This window comes from Heterodontus francisci, chromosome 49 (genome assembly GCF_036365525.1).
Source record: "Heterodontus francisci isolate sHetFra1 chromosome 49, sHetFra1.hap1, whole genome shotgun sequence".
NCBI classification, from domain to species: Eukaryota; Metazoa; Chordata; class Chondrichthyes; order Heterodontiformes; family Heterodontidae; genus Heterodontus; species Heterodontus francisci.
The window spans coordinates 11,252,215-11,268,116 of record NC_090419.1 but is presented as its reverse complement, the minus strand read 5'-3'; the positions used below and the strand labels follow the sequence as shown (position 1 = coordinate 11,268,116).

At 52.2% G+C, this 15,902-nt stretch overlaps 1 protein-coding gene across 1 annotated transcript in view; it reads left to right on the top strand.

Moving 5' to 3' along the window:
• otud5a (OTU deubiquitinase 5a) overlaps positions 1-15,902 on the top strand; it is a 78,738-nt gene that overhangs the window by 59,487 nt on the left and 3,349 nt on the right. The window contains exons 3-6 of the mRNA XM_068024306.1: positions 9,850-9,914; positions 10,009-10,183; positions 10,829-10,977; positions 13,879-14,064. Of these exons, the coding sequence (XP_067880407.1) occupies positions 9,850-9,914; positions 10,009-10,183; positions 10,829-10,977; positions 13,879-14,064 (575 nt within the window). The remainder of the gene's footprint in view (positions 1-9,849; positions 9,915-10,008; positions 10,184-10,828; positions 10,978-13,878; positions 14,065-15,902) is intronic.

Here is a 15,902-nt window from a genome sequence, read left to right as displayed (position 1 = left end):
TCCACGAAAAGATCAGCCATGATCTTATTGAATGGCGGAGCAGGCTCGAGGGGCCGGAACGCCTACTCCTGCTCCTAGTTCTTATGGTCAGGTCAAGTCGGGGTCGGCTCGGGGCAACATCGGAGGGACTCGGGCCGGGTCCGCTATGGTTCGGTCAGGTTCTTTTACCCGGCCTTTACCCTGGTTTGAAATTCCCAGTTGACCACCCCGCCCCCCACCCCCGGCCTCTACAGCTTTCTGGGGGGGAGAGAGTTCCAGATTTCCACTCCCCTTTGTGTGAAGAAGTGCTTCCTCACATCACCCCCTGAACGGCCTGGCTCGGATTTTAAGGTTCTGCCCCCTTGTTCTGGACTCTTTTTTTCCCCCCCCCCCCCCCCCCCCCCCCCACCAGAGGAAATAGTTTCTCTCGATCAACCCGATCGAGTCCTTCAATCATCTTAAACCCCTCGATTAGATCACCCCCTTAATCTCCTACACTCGAGGGAATACAAACCCAGTCAGTGTAACCTGTCCTCGTAATTTAACCCTTTCAGCCCCGGTATCATTCTGGTGAATTTGTGTTGAACCCTCCCCGAGGCTGATGTATCCTTCCTCAGGTAGTGCCTTAACGCACCTTCCCTCCCCAGTGCTTCAGTGGAGAATCTTCTCACACTTCTGCAGCCTCCGCATTTTCCCCAAGCTCCCGAAACAGCGAGCGATGGAACGAAACCCAAGCTTAACCCTTGCACATGCTTGTTGAACAATAGCAGCTTGTTTTTTTTCCCAGTGACTAACGGTGGTTTGGGTTTGTGTTTTTACTCTCTGAACCTCACAGTTTCAGTTTCACAAAAAACATCCTTACAGCTTAAAGTCCTCGGGGCCCTCCCTGTGAGCTTTGTTCTCTTTCCAGCTCTCAGTTAACAGAAATGGCATGTGGAGCCCTTGGCTTTATCAATAGGGGCATAGATTACGAGAGCAAGGAAGCTATGCTTAACCTGTAGAAATCACCAGTTCGGTCCCAGCTGGAGATATGTGTCCAACTCCGGGTCCCACACTTCAGAAAGGATGACAAGGTCTTTGGGCGCAGAGAAGATTTACTGGAATGGTCCCAGGGATGAGTGACGTCAGTTAATGCGGAGAGACTGGGAGAAGCTGGGATTGTTCTCCTTAGAGCAGAGATGGTTAAGGAGGAGATTTAATCGGGGCCTTCAAATCAGGAAGAGTTTTGATGGAGTAAATCAGGAGAAACTGTTTCCAGTGGCAGGAGGGTCGGTAACCAGAGGGACACAGATTGAAGATAATCGGGGACAAGAACCAGAGGGGGGAGAGGAGGAGAATTTTTTTTTACACAGTGAGTTGTTGTGATCTGGAACGCGCTGCCTGAAAGGGCGGTGGAAGCAGATTCAATAGTAACTTTCAAAAGGGGAATTGGAGAAATACTGGAAGGGGAAAAATTTACAGGGCAATTGGAAAGAGCAGGATTAGTTGGAAAGGCTGGCACAGATAGGATGGGCTGATTGGCCTCCTCCTGTACAATAAGAGTCTATGAATTAAATGTGGGGAGTTGAGTGCATAGATTTAATCCGGGTGGTCAAGCTTTGTAACGCCAGTGGCTGTCCCTGTGTGTGGGGATGATTTGGAGCACAGTGGATTGTGCTGTGCCGATCAGGCAGAACCGCATTGAGTCGTGGCAGTGAATCTCACCTGGGGAGCAGGGAGGAGCCGAATCGGTCACACATCCATGACCCCAGCGGGGTGAGACCTGAAGAAAGATCTGCTGTCCCCTCCATGTCTCAGTCTCTCTCTCTCTCTCTCTCTCTCTCTCTTTCCCCTGCACCCCCGGATACTTTTTTTTAAGATGGTCCCAGTGCAGGTTAACTGTGTTCATGCAAACTACGATGGTTGTTAGCCAACCCATATGCAGTTCCTGTTTGCTGATGGCGGGTGTCAGTGCAGAATGACTGTGCAGCAATTGCCGAGATGTTCCGTATCTGGGGCTGTTATTCACCTGATGTTACTTTGACCTTTCTATGTGGTTGCATAACTTGTAATACAGGTTTTAATGACCTTTCCTTAAGGCGTGGGCCATGACTCAGTGGATCTTCCACTTTCCTGGGAGACTAACGGTCATGAGTTCATGCCCCCATTCCAGAGACTGGCGCCCCATACTCCAGACCCGACACTCCCCTCGCTGTCAGAGGGTCAGTACTGAGGGAGCGCCGCGCTGTCGGAGGGTCAGTACTGAGGGAGCGCCGCGCTGTCGGAGGGTCAGTACTGAGGGAGTGCTGCGCTGTCGGAGGGTCAGTACTGAGGGAGCGCCGCGATGTCGGAGGGTCAGTACTGAGGGAGCGCCGCGCTGTCGGAGGGTCAGTACCGAGGGAGCGCCGCGCTGTTGGAGGGTCAGTACTGAGGGAGCGCCGCGCTGTCGGAGGGTTAGTACTGAGGGAGCGCCACGCTGTCGGAGGGTCAGTACTGAGGGAGCGCCGCGCTCTCAGAGGGTCAGTACTGAGGGAGCGCCGCGCTGTCAGAGGGTCAGTACTGAGGGAGCGCCGCGATGTCGGAGGGTCAGTACTGAGGGAACGCCGCGCTGTCGGAGGGTCAGTACTGAGGGAGCGCCGCGATGTCAGAGGGTCAGTACTGAGGGAGTGCCGCGCTGTCGGAGGGTCAGTACCGAGGGAGCGCCGCGCTGTCAGAGGGTCAGTACTGAGGGAGCGCCGCGATGTCAGAGGGTCAGTACTGAGGGAACGCCGCGCTGTCGGAGGGTCAGTACTGAGGGAGCGCCGCGATGTCAGAGGGTCAGTACTGAGGGAGTGCCGCGATGTCGGAGGGTCAGTACTGAGGGAGCGCCGCGCTGTCGGAGGGTCAGTACTGAGGGAGCGCCGCACTGTCGGATGGTCAGTACTGAGGGAGTGCCGCGCTGTCGGAGGGTCAGTACTGAGGGAGCGCCGCGCTGTCGGAGGGTCAGTACTGAGGGAGCGCCGCGCTGTCGGAGGGTCAGTACTGAGGGAGTGCCGCACTGTCGGAGGGTCAGTACTGAGGGAGTGCCGCGCTTTCGGAGGTTCAGTACCGAGGGAGCGCCGCACTGTCGGATGGTCATTACCGAGGGAGCGCCGCGCTGTCGGAGGGTCAGTACCGAGGGAGCGCCGCACTGTCGGAGGGTCAGTACCGAGGGAGCGCCGCACTGTCGGAGGGTCAGTACCGAGGGAGCGCCGCACTGTTGGAGGTGCCATCTTTCAGGATGAGACATTCACCCCCAGGCCGCTGTCTGCCCCCTCAGGTGGGTGTAAAAGATCCCATGGGCCTTGCTGGAGTGGGGGATGATGGGGAGGGGATCTCCCCACTGTCCTGGGATCAATATTTGTTCGTCAATCATCACACACCAGTGCTGATTGGTGTTTGCTGAGTGCACATCACTGCGTGTCCTGCATTACGACACTGACCGCACTTCACCAGCTGTGAATCACTCTGGGACATACTGAGGTTGTGATAGTCGCTGTTGAAATGCACAATCCTCCTTTCCTTCCCCTTCCCTGCCCTGCACCCTCTAATTCCAACTCGCCCTGAACCAATAAAGTGGAAGGCAGACCCTCCCCTTTGCACTGCAGCAGGTGCTGTCAGCTGTGCTCGGGCTGTGGCTGCTTCTCTTTGTTTTTATTTGCTTTGGCGAAGCTGTTCTCAATTGAAGTTTTACTCAGAGCAGCAGAGGTCCGGAAACTGCGGACTGAGGCTTCCTGCTCGAACTGCCTGCTCCCACCCAGCACCCAACACACGTACAAGACAGAAGTCGCAGGAGAGATAAACATAACCGAAGGGTTAAATGAGGACACAGTCGCCTTTGGCAGCCGTCCCCGGCCGGCGGGGAATTCTGCCTGTCCTGTGCCATGTGGGAGCAGCACCTTGCCCTCCCCACTCCCTCTCCAGCCTGTGCCAAGACTCTGACCCAGCCTCTCCCTCCTGGTCCTGAAGGCCCCCTATCCACTCCCCACCTGGGGCCCTGTCCCACTTGCCAGCCCTCTGGCCCTTCACCGCGTGGGCGGCCTATTCGACTGTGTGGGGGGCATCGTGCTGGAGCCTCCGTCCTGCTTCTCCTGCCACCAGATCCACGCTCGCACTTCCCAGCACTGGTTCCCGGGTCACCATTGGAAGTGAGAGCACCGAGCGGCAAGGCTTGGGGGTGTGGGCGGAGGGGAGCCTGGCTTTGATTCCTGGTTTGCCAGCGAGTGAGCTGATTGTAGCTGGGATGTGGGGTGGGCCTGTGACCATTAACGCTGGGGAAGAGGGGATATCGTCCAGCAGAGTCGGGGTGGGAGTGAGGCCACCTGCCATTCGCCCTGGGCACCTCTAAACCTGGCATCCTGCGTGCCATGATGTTAGTAAGTGGCACAGAGGCTGAGTTTAAGGTAAATCACACCTGCCCGTTTGTTTTCCTGCTCGCTTTGCCAGAATTCTGTCTGGTTTATGCTCTTGTGAAGCGTTTTAATACGTTAAAGGCGCTATATGAATGCAGTTTGTCGCAGCCACCCATCCGTTTAAGAGACCACGTGGTCAAGCTGTTAGGAATAAGAGGACCCTTGCGGTTTGTCACAGGCAAGCGAGGGGTTAACGTTTGGTGGGGGATGGGGGAGCTCAGGGCTGCGGTCAGAAATTCTTTGAAATATGTTTTTAAAAAAAGCCTGCGCGTGTGGAAAGTCATGTGACTTTCTGTAACCTGAACCATCCTGGGTCTCATTTACATGAAGGACTCTGCCCCCTTCTGCCTCGCCTCCCCTTCTGCCTCGCCTCGCCTCCCCTTGCCTCAGCTAGGTGCAACTCTGAAACTGCCAGAGTTTTTAGGTGTTTGCGTGATTGCTGTTTCTCCTGACTCATTGCTGACCCGGGTAAGGGGAGGACCCCTAGTCGATGAATTTAAAAGGTTATTTTTTTCCCCTCCTCACCCTCGCACTCCCCTTCCCTCCTCCCATTTCCCATTGGGGTCAGGCAGGAGGAATAAACCTCCTTTGCTATGACATTCACTCTTACACTAAGGGTGTCTCTGAATTAGAGATGAGATGTGGGATACTGGCAACTTACTTTCTCTCTGAGCCTATCCTGACTTTGAACGCCTCGATTAAATCTCCCCTTAACCTTCTCCGCTCTAAGGAGAACAATCGCAGCTTCTCCAATCTCTTCCCCCAACTGAGGCCCCTCATACGTGGTAGCATTCTGGTAAATCTCACCCCTCTCTAACGCCAGGACACCCCTCCCGAAAGTCCAAAAATGAAGACAGCCCTCCTGCTGAGACCTAACCAGTGTTTTGGAAAGGTTTAGCAGAATTACTTTGTTTTTGTATTCTATTCTCCAAGCTACGCCGCCCAGGATTCCGTATGCTTTTTTAAAAATCAGCATTATCGGCTTGTCCTGCCTCCTTCGAAGCCCCATCTGGCTGTCCTGACTCCTCCTCATTTCGTAGGCTACTGAGTGTGTGTTTATCTCGAGCTGTTAACATTGCATCCTCCTTCCCGGTACGATAAATTGCCAAAGACTGGTTCTGAGAAGTTTGTACATATCGCCATAGAGCAAGAGAAACCAAGACTCTGTCCGCTGGTCTCTGCCGATTGAGCGATGGTCAGTACTTAGAGGGGGTCCCCGGGGAGTGTGTCAGTATTTACAGAGGGTCCCCGGGGAGTGTGTCAGTATTTACAGAGGGTCCCCGGGGAGTGTGTCAGTATTTACAGAGGGTCCCCGGGGAGTGTGTCAGTATTTACAGAGGGTCCCCGGGGAGTGTGTCAGTATTTACAGGGGCGTCCCGGGGAGTGTGTCAGTATTTACAGAGGGTCCCCGGGAGTGTGTCAGTATTTACAGGGGGCGTCCCGGGGAGTGTGTCAGTATTTACAGAGGGTCCCTGGGGAGCGTGCCAGTATTTACAGGGAATCCCTGGGGAGCGTGCCAGTATTTACAGGGAATCCCCGGGGAGTGTGTCAGTATTTACAGGGGGGTCCCTGGGGAGTGTGTCAGTATTTACAGAGGGTCCCTGGGGAGTGTGTCAGTATTTACAGGGAATCCCCGGGGAGTGTGTCAGTATTTACAGGGGCGTCCCTGGGAGTGTGTCAGTATTTACAGAGGGGTCCCTGGGGAGTGTGCCAGTATTTACAGGGAATCCCCGGGGAGTGTGTCAGTATTTACAGGGGCGTCCCGGGGAGTGTGTCAGTATTTACAGGGGCGTCCCGGGGAGTGTGTCAGTATTTACAGGGGCGTCCCTGGGGAGTGTGTCAGTATTTACAGGGAATCCCCGGGGAGTGTGTCAGTATTTACAGGGGGTCCCAGGGGAGTGTGTCAGTATTTACAGGGGCGTCCCAGGGGAGTGTGTCAGTATTTACAGGGGGTCACTGGGGAGTGTGTCAGTATTTACAGGGGGGTCCCCGGGGAGTGTGTCAGTATTTACAGGGGGGTCCCTGGGGAGTGTGTCAGTATTTACAGGGGCGTCCCTGGGGAGTGTGTCAGTATTTACAGGAATCCCCGGGAGTGAGTCAGTATTTACAGGGGGGTCCCCGGGGAGTGTGTCAGTATTTACAGAGGGTCCCCTGAGGGAGTGTGTCAGTATTTACAGAGGGTCCCTGGGGAGTGTGTCAGTATTTACAGGGGGGGTCCCTGGGGAGTGTGTCAGTATTTACAGGGAATCCCCGGGGAGTGTGTCAGTATTTACAGGGGGGTCCCCGGGGGAGTGTGTCAGTATTTACAGAGGGTCCCCGGGGAGTGTGTCAGTATTTACAGGGGGGTCCCTGGGGAGTGTGTCAGTATTTACAGGAATCCCCGGGGAGTGTGTCAGTATTTACAGGGGCGTCCCTGGGGAGTGTGTCAGTATTTACAGAGGGTCCCTGGGGAGTGTGCCAGTATTTACAGGGAATCCCCGGGGAGTGTGTCAGTATTTACAGGGCGTCCCGGGGAGTGTGTCAGTATTTACAGGGGCGTCCCTGGGGAGTGTGTCAGTATTTACAGCGGCGTCCCTGGGGAGTGTGTCAGTATTTACAGAGGGTCCCTGGGGAGTGTGTCAGTATTTACAGGGGGGTCCCCGGGGAGTGTGTCAGTATTTACAGGGCGTCCCGGGGAGTGTGTCAGTATTTAGATTTAGATTAGATTAGATTAGAGATACAGCACTGAAACAGGCCCTTCGGCCCACCGAGTCTGTGCCGAACATCAACCACCCATTTATACTAATCCTACACTAATCCCATATTCCTACCAAACATCCCCACCTGTCCCTATATTTCCCGACCACCTACCTATACTAGTGACAATTTATAATGGCCAATTTACCTATCAACCTGCAAGTCTTTTGGTCTGTGGAGGAAACCGGAGCACCCGGAGAAAACCCACGCAGACACAGGGAGAACTTGCAAACTCCACACAGGCAGTACCCAGAATCGAACCCGGGTCCCTGGAGCTGTGAGGCTGCGGTGCTAACCACTGCGCCACTGTGCCGCCCTAAATATTTACAGGGGGTCCTGGGGAGTGTGTCAGTATTTACAGGGATGTCCCCGGGGAGTGCGTCAGTATTTACAGGGGGTACCCGGAGAGTGTGTCAGTATTTACAGGGGGGTACCCGGGAGTGTGTCAGTATTTACAGGGGGTCCCCGGGGAGTGTGTCAATATTTACAGGGGCGTCCCTGGGGAGTGTGTCAGTATTTACAGAGGGTCCCTGGGGAGTGTGTCAGTATTTACAGGGGGGGGTCCCCGGGGGAGTGTGTCAGTATTTACAAGGGCGTCCCGGGGGAGTGTGTCAGTATTTACAGAGGGTCCCTGGGGAGTGTGTCAGTATTGACAGGGGGATCCCGGGGAGTGTGTCAGTATTTACAGAGGGTCCCTGGGGAGTGTGTCAGTATTTACAGGGGCGTCCCTGGGGAGCGTGCCAGTATTTACAGGGGGGGTCCCCGGGGGAGTGTGTCAGTATTTACAAGGGCGTCCCGGGGGAGTGTGTCAGTATTTACAGAGGGTCCCTGGGGAGTGTGTCAGTATTTACAAAGGGTCCCTGGGGAGTGTGTCGGTATTTACAGGGGCGTCCCGGGGAGTGTGTCAGTATTTACAGGGGGGTCCCCGGGGAGTGTGTCAGTATTTACAGGGGCGTCCCGGGGAGTGTGTCAGTATTTACAGGGGGGTCCCCGGGGAGTGTGTCAGTATTTACAGGGGCGTCCCGGGGAGTGTGTCAGTATTTACAGGGGGTCCCTGGGGAGTGTGTCAGTATTTACAGGGGGGTCCCCGGGGAGTGTGTCAGTATTTACAGGGGGGTCCCCGGGGAGTGTGACAGTATTTACAGGGGCGTCCCTGGGGAGTGTGTCAGTATTTACAGGGGGGTCCCCGGGGAGTGTGTCAGTATTTACAGGGGGTCCCTGGGGAGTGTGTCAGTATTTACAGGGGGGTCCCCGGGGAGTGTGTCAGTATTTACAGGGGGTCCCTGGGGAGTGTGTCAGTATTTACAGGGGGGTCCCCGGGGAGTGTGTCAGTATTTACAGGGGGGTCCCAGGGGAGTGTGTCAGTATTTACAGGGGGGGTCCCCGGGGGAGTGTGTCAGTATTTACAGGGGGGTCCCAGGGGAGTGCGTCAGTATTTACAGGGGGGTCCCCGGGGAGTGTGTCAGTATTTACAGGGGGGTACCCGGAGAGTGTGACAGTATTTACAGGGGGGTCCCCGGGGAGTGTGACAGTATTTACAGGGGGGTCCCCGGGGAGTGTGACAGTATTTACAGGGGGGTCCCCGGGGAGTGTGTCAGTATTTACAGGGGGGGTCCCCAGGGAGTGTGTCAGTATTTACAGGGGGGTCCCCGGAGAGTGTGTCAGTATTTACGGGGGGTCCCCGGGGAGTGTGTCAGTATTTACAGGGGGGTACCCGGAGAGTGTGTCAGTATTTACAGGGGGTCCCCGGGGAGTGTGTCAGTATTTACAGAGGGGTCCCCGGGGAGTGTGTCAGTATTTACAGGGGGTACCCGGGGAGTGTGTCAGTATTTACAGGGGGGTCCCAGGGGAGTGCGTCAGTATTTACAGGGGGTACCCGGGGAGTGTGTCAGTATTTACAGGGGGTCACTGGGGAGTGTGTCAGTATTTACAGGGGGGTCCCTGGGGAGTGTGTCAGTATTTACAGGGGGGGTCCCCGGGGAGTGTGTCAGTATTTACAGGGGGGGTCCCTGGGGAGTGCGTCAGTATTTACAGGGGGGTCCCAGGGGAGTGCGTCAGTATTTACAGGGGGTACCCGGAGAGTGTGTCAGTATTTACAGGGGGGTACCCGGAGAGTGTGACAGTATTTACAGGGGGGTCCCCGGGGAGTGTGACAGTATTTACAGGGGGGTCCCCGGGGAGTGTGACAGTATTTACAGGGGGGTCCCCGGGGAGTGTGTCAGTATTTACAGGGGGGTCCCCGGGGAGTGTGTCAGTATTTACAGGGGGGTCTCTGGGGAGTGTGTCAGTATTTACAGGGGGTATCCGGGGAATGTTATGGGGGGAGAGGGGGGTGTATTTTGCATGTCAGGCCCGGAAGTCAGTTCAGTGAGGGGTGTATGGAGCCCTCGACTCAGCCTGGTGTAGACACCAGGCAGTGGAAATCTCGGCCTCGATGCCAATGTGTCTGGGCTCGGGAGCAGAGAGGTGCCCGTGAGACTCACCTGCCGGACTGAGGGCCTCCAGACTGCATTAGCTAACCGTCGTCGAGTGACGGGCTTCTCTCTCCCCCGCTCACTCTCGCGCACTGTCTCTTTCTCCCGCTCGCCGCGTGGCTGGGGGAGGGGAAAAGAGTTGCCATGGAATGGACAAAACGGTCCCACGAACCCCTTCCCAGGCCGCAGCTAACTTATTTGACCTCCAGGGTCACTCCATTGACCCTCTTTCTCTTTTTCTCCCTTTTCAGCTGACCAGGTTTATGGAGATCAGGACATGCACGATGTGGTCAGGAAGCACTGCATGGACTACCTGGTAAGAAGACGATATCCTTCCCCTTCACCTTGCTGACCACCCCCCCCCCCCCTCACCACCTCCTGTCTCACTCCCTCCGATTCTCCAATTCCAGGTGAAAAATGCAGACTATTTCTCCAACTACGTGACCGAGGACTTCACCACGTACATCAACCGCAAGCGAATGAGCAGCTGCCATGGCAACCACATCGAAATGCAGGCCATGGCCGAGATGTACAACCGGCCAGTCGAGGTGTACCAGTACAGCGTGGCCGGGGAGGAGAATCTCGGTATGGACTATTCGCTATCACCACAGAACCCCCCACCCCGGTTAATCAAACTTCTTCAGGTGTCTCTGTCATCGAGCCTTTTCGGGGGGGGTGGGGAAACAATTATGATGCAAGCTTGCTATGTAAACGTGTCACACTGTAATGACGTCTCCCACCACTAGTGGCGGTGTAGTGCCATGCATTGGCTCTTCTCAACTCCAGCTGACTCTGCTTGCCAAGTTATTCAACTTCCTATTCAACTATCTTAAATATCCCACATCTATGTAGACCTCTTATAGATTAGTGTTCATATTTACAATCGAAAATGGCCGTGTAACTGTCTGTACTGTAATTACACCTTTCCACCAGCTCGCTTGCTGTTCTTTTTTTCCTTTCTTTCTTACCTTGTCCGTCTCTCTCCCTGGCCCCCCTTTCTCCCTGCCCCCCGATGATCTCAGTCATTGCCACGTTCCTGCTGGTGGGATCTTGCTGTGCGCAAATTAGCTGCCGCGTTTCCTGCATTCCATCGTTTCAAAGAAATGGAGGTACTTGATTTGGCTGGAGCGATGTCCTGAAGTGGGGAGAGGCGCTGTCGGAAACGCGCGCGGGCGCCCCCATCCTCCCTCTCGGCGCTCACTGCTGACCGGTCTTCTCTTGCATCGGCAGAGCCAATAAACACGTTCCACGGCATTCACCAGACGGAGGACGAGCCCATCCGTGTGAGCTACCACCGCAACATCCACTACAACTCAGTGGTGAACCCCAACAAGGCAACGATCGGGGTGGGGCTCGGTCTCCCGGCCTTCAAACCTGGCGTGAGTATTGCCTCAACTCTCCCATTCTCGTCACTGCTCGTTGGGAGCTTGCTGTGCGCAGATGTGGCTGCTGCTTTTCCCCCCATGTGATGCAGCCCTTCCAAAATATTGTTATCCTACAAGGAGATATTGAGTAGAATGGGCCTATATTGTAGACCCGTAGAATAGTACAAGTGCAGAAGGCACCCATTCTGCCTGTACAGTCTGTGCTAGCTCTTTCAAAGAGCAGTCAGGTTAGTCCAACTACCTAGAGATAAGAATGAGAGGTGATCTCATTGAAAGGTATAAAATTCTGAGAGGGGTTTGACAGGGTAGATACAGAGAGGCCGTTTCCCCCCCCCCCCCACTCCCCGGCTAGAGAGTCTCGAACACAGGGGTCACAGTCTCAGGATAAGGGATCGGCCATTTCGCACTGAGATGGGGAGAAATTTCTTCACTCGGAGGGTTGTGAATCTTTGGAATTCTCTCCCCCCAGATAGCAGTGGATGCTCCGTCGAGTACATTCCAGACTGAGATTAGGGGATGGGCCATTTGGTCCCTTGAGTCTGCTCCACCATTCAACTAAATCCTGGCTGACCACCTACCTCATTGCCATTTCCCCGCACTGTCCCATTCTCTTGTTATCTTTAATATCTAGAAATCTCTCAATCTCGGTCTTGAATATACTCAACGACTGAGCATCCACTAAGTAAAGAAATTCCTCCTCATCTCAGTCCTAAATGGCCAACCCCTTATTCTGAGACTGTTTCCCCTGGTTCTGGAGCACCCTCGCCAACCAGGGGAAACATCCTTGCTGCATCCACCTCGTCGAGCCCTGCTTCAACGAGGTCACCTCTCATTCTTTGAAACGCTAGAGAATACAGGCCCATTCTCCTCAATCTCTCCTCATAAGACAATCCCGCCATCCCAGGAATCAGTCTGGTGAACCTCCGTTGCACTCCCTCTGCGGCAAGTATATCCTTCCTTAAGTAAGGAGACCAAAAGTGTACACAATACTCCAGGTGCGGTCTCACCAAGGCTCTATACAATTGCAACAAGACTTCCCTATTCCTTTAGATTTTTGGGCACTAAGGGAATTGTGGAATATGTGGATAGGGAGGGAAAGTGGAGTTGAGGCAGGTGATCGGCCATAACCTTATTGAGTGGTGGAACTGACTCGAGGGGTCGCATGCCCTACTCCTCCTATATCTTATGCTCTTAAAAGCACTTTGGGAAGTTCTGCAGTCACAAAAGGCGCTACAGGAATGGGAATCCTTCGTTACCTAGTTCTTAAGTGGGGTTTCACGGCGGTCAGTCACTCTCTAAGCTGGATGCTGGGCGCTTATTGCTATACCTGTTGGGAGTGTTACTCAATGACAACATGCTGCTGCTGAGGTGTTTAGGCAGCTCCATTCTGTTTAAGGCCTCAAAAATCTAATTATTACTGATAGGCAATCCTGAGGTCACCTGGAGCGTAATTGCAACAAGTTTGCCGCTCCTAGTAAATTCCCAGCTGCAGGTCAGAAGAAACCAGCATGAAATGACTGGCTTTCTCTCTCATTTTTGTCCTGTACTGCCTTTTTATCTCCTTTTTCCCCCACCCCTCCCTTCAATAAAAGGAATGGTAGCAACATGGATACGGAATTGGCCGAGTGACAGCAAACAGAGTTGTGGTTAATGGATGTTTTTCGGGCTGGAGGAAGGTTTGTGGTGGAGTTCCCCGTGGGTCAGTGTTGGGACCCTTGGTTTTCCTGATACATATTAATGACCTTAACCTCGGTGTACAGGGCACAATTTCAAAGTTTGCAGATGTTACGAAACTTGGAAGCATTGTGAACTGTGAGGACGATGGTGTAGAACTTCAAAAGGACATAAAGTTGGTGGAATGGGCAGACAGGTGGCAGATGAAGTTCAATGCAGAGAAATGTGAAGTGATAAATTTTGGTAGGAAGAACATGGAGAAACAATACAGAATAAAGGGTACAATTCTAAAGGGGGTGCAGAGCAGAGGGACCTGGGCGTATATGTATAAGTCATTGAAGGTGGCAGGCCAGGTTGAGAGTGGTTAGTAAAGCATACAATAGCTTGGGCTTTATTAGTAGGGGTATAGATTACAAGAGCAAGGAGGTTATGTTGAACTTGTATAAGCCACTAGTTTGGTCTCAGCTGGAGTATTGTGTCCAATTCTGGACGCCGCACTTTAGGAAAGACGTGAGGGCATTGGAGAGAGTACAGAAAAGATTCACGAGAATGGTTCCAGGGATGAGGAACTAAAGTCATGCAGATAGATTGGAGAAGTTAGGAATGTTTTCCTTGGAGAAGAGAAGGCTGAGAGGTGATTTGATAGAGGTATTCAAAATCATGAGGGGTCTGGACAGAGTAGATGGAGAGAAACTGTTCCCACTCGTGAAAGGATCGAGAACGAGAGGGAATAGATTTAAAGTATTTGGTAAGAGAAGCAAAATAGACATGAGGAAAAACTTTTTCATACAGCGAGTGGTTAAGGTCAGGAACGCGCTGCCTGAGAATGTGGTGGAGGCAGGTTCAATTGAAGCATTCAAAAAGGGATTAGACTGTTATATGGAAAGGAAGAATGTGCAGGGTTATTGGGGAGAAGGCGGGGGAATGGAACTGAGGGAATTTCTCTTTCAGAGAGTCGGTGCGGACACGATGGGCCGAATGGCCTCCTGCACTGTAACAATTCCGTGATACTGAGGTCAATTGCGCATCCTTAATGCTAACTTGGCCATGACCCAGGATGGAAGCTTGGTACCTTGCTAATCCCCATGGCTCGGCACAGATAATTTTGCGGCACATGCTGTGTTTAGCCTTTTGCGGACTCTCCCCTCCCCCGGGCCCCCACCCCCATCCCGAACATTTAGCCTCGCCGAGACCCTGCCACTCACATCTTGTTTCCCACAGTCCGCAGACCAGTCGCTGATGAAGAACGCCATCAAAACCTCAGAGGAGTCATGGATCGAGCAGCAGATGCTAGAAGACAAAAAACGGGCCACGGACTGGGAGGCAACGAACGAAGCCATTGAGGAACAAGTGGCTCGCGAGTCATACCTGCAGTGGCTGCGTGATCAGGAGAAGCAGGCACGACAGGTGGGGAGTGTTAACTGTACAGAAACCCTGTTCAAGATAAGGATCACTGTGTAACTGCAGAGTAGAGGTCACTCGCTGTGTAACTGTACAAAGTTACTGTTCAGGGTAAGGATCATTCACTGTAACTGTGCAGAGTAGAGGTCACTCGCTGTGTAACTGTACAGAGTTACTGTTTATTCAGGGTAAGGATCATTCACTGTGTAACTGTGCAGAATTACTGTTTGTTCAGCAGGATAAGGATCATTCACTGTGTAACTGTACAGAGTTACTGTTTATTCAGCAGGGTAAGGATCGTTCACTGTAACTGGACAGAGTTACTGTTTATTCAGGGTATGGATCATTCACTGTGTAACTGTGCAGAGTTACTGTTTATTCAGCAGGGTAAGGATCATTCACTGTAACTGTACAGAGTTACTGTTTATTCAGCAGGGTAAGGATCGTTCACTGTAACTGTACAGAGTTACTGTTTATTCAGGGTATGGATCATTCACTGTGTAACTGTGCAGAGTTACTGTTTATTCAGCAGGATAAGGATCATTCACTGTAACTGTACAGAGTTACTGTTTATTCAGCAGGGTAAGGATCGTTCACTGTAACTGTACAGAGTTACTGTTTATTCAGCAGGGTAAGGGTCGTTCACTGTGTAACTGTACAGAGTTACTGTTTATTCAGCAGGGTAAGGATCGTTCACTGTGTAACTGTACAGAGTTACTGTTTATTCAGCAGGGTAAGGATCGTTCACTGTGTAACTGTACAGAGTTACTGTTTATTCAGCAGGGTAAGGATCATTCACTGTGTAACTGTACAGAGTTACTGTTTATTCAGCAGGTTAAGGATCGTTCACTGTAACTGTACAGAGTTACTGTTTATTCAGCAGGATAAGGATCGTTCACTGTGTAACTGTACAGAGTTACTGTTTATTCAGGGTAAGGATCGTTCACTGTGTAACTGTACAGAGTTACTGTTTGTTCAGCAGGGTAAGGATCGTTCACTGTGTAACTGTACAGAGTTACTGTTTATTCAGCAGGGTAAGAATCGTTCACTGTGTAACTGTACAGAGTTACTGTTTATTCAGCAGGGTAAGGATCGTTCACTGTAACTGTACAGAGTTACTGTTTATTCAGGATAAGGATCGTTCACTGTGTAACTGTACAGAGTTACTGTTTATTCAGCAGGGTAAGGATCATTCACTGTGTAACTGTACAGAGTTACTGTTTATTCAGCAGGGTAAGGATCATTCACTGTAACTGTACAGAGTTACTGTTTATTCAGCAGGGTAAGGATCGTTCACTGTGTAACTGTACAGAGTTACTGTTTATTCAGCAGGATAAGGATCATTCACTGTAACTGTACAGAGTTACTGTTTATTCAGCAGGGTAAGAATCGTTCACTGTGTAACTGTACAGAGTTACTGTTTATTCAGCAGGGTAAGGATCGTTCACTGTAACTGTACAGAGTTACTGTTTATTCAGCAGGGTAAGGATCGTTCACTAACTGTACAGAGTTACTGTTTATTCAGCAGGGTAAGGATCGTTCACTGTGTAACTGTACAGAGTTACTGTTTATTCAGGGTAAGGATCATTCACTGTGTAACTGTACAGAGTTACTGTTTGTTCAGCAGGATAAGGATCATTCACTATAACTGTACAGAGTTACTAAGAGTTACTGATTATTCAGGGTAAGGATCATTCACTGTGTAACTGTACAGAGTTACTGTTTATTCAGCAGGGTAAGGATCGTTCACTGTGTAACTGTACAGAGTTACTGTTTATTCAGGGTAAGGATCATTCACTGTGTAACTGTACAGAGTTACTGTTTGTTCAGCAGGATAAGGATCA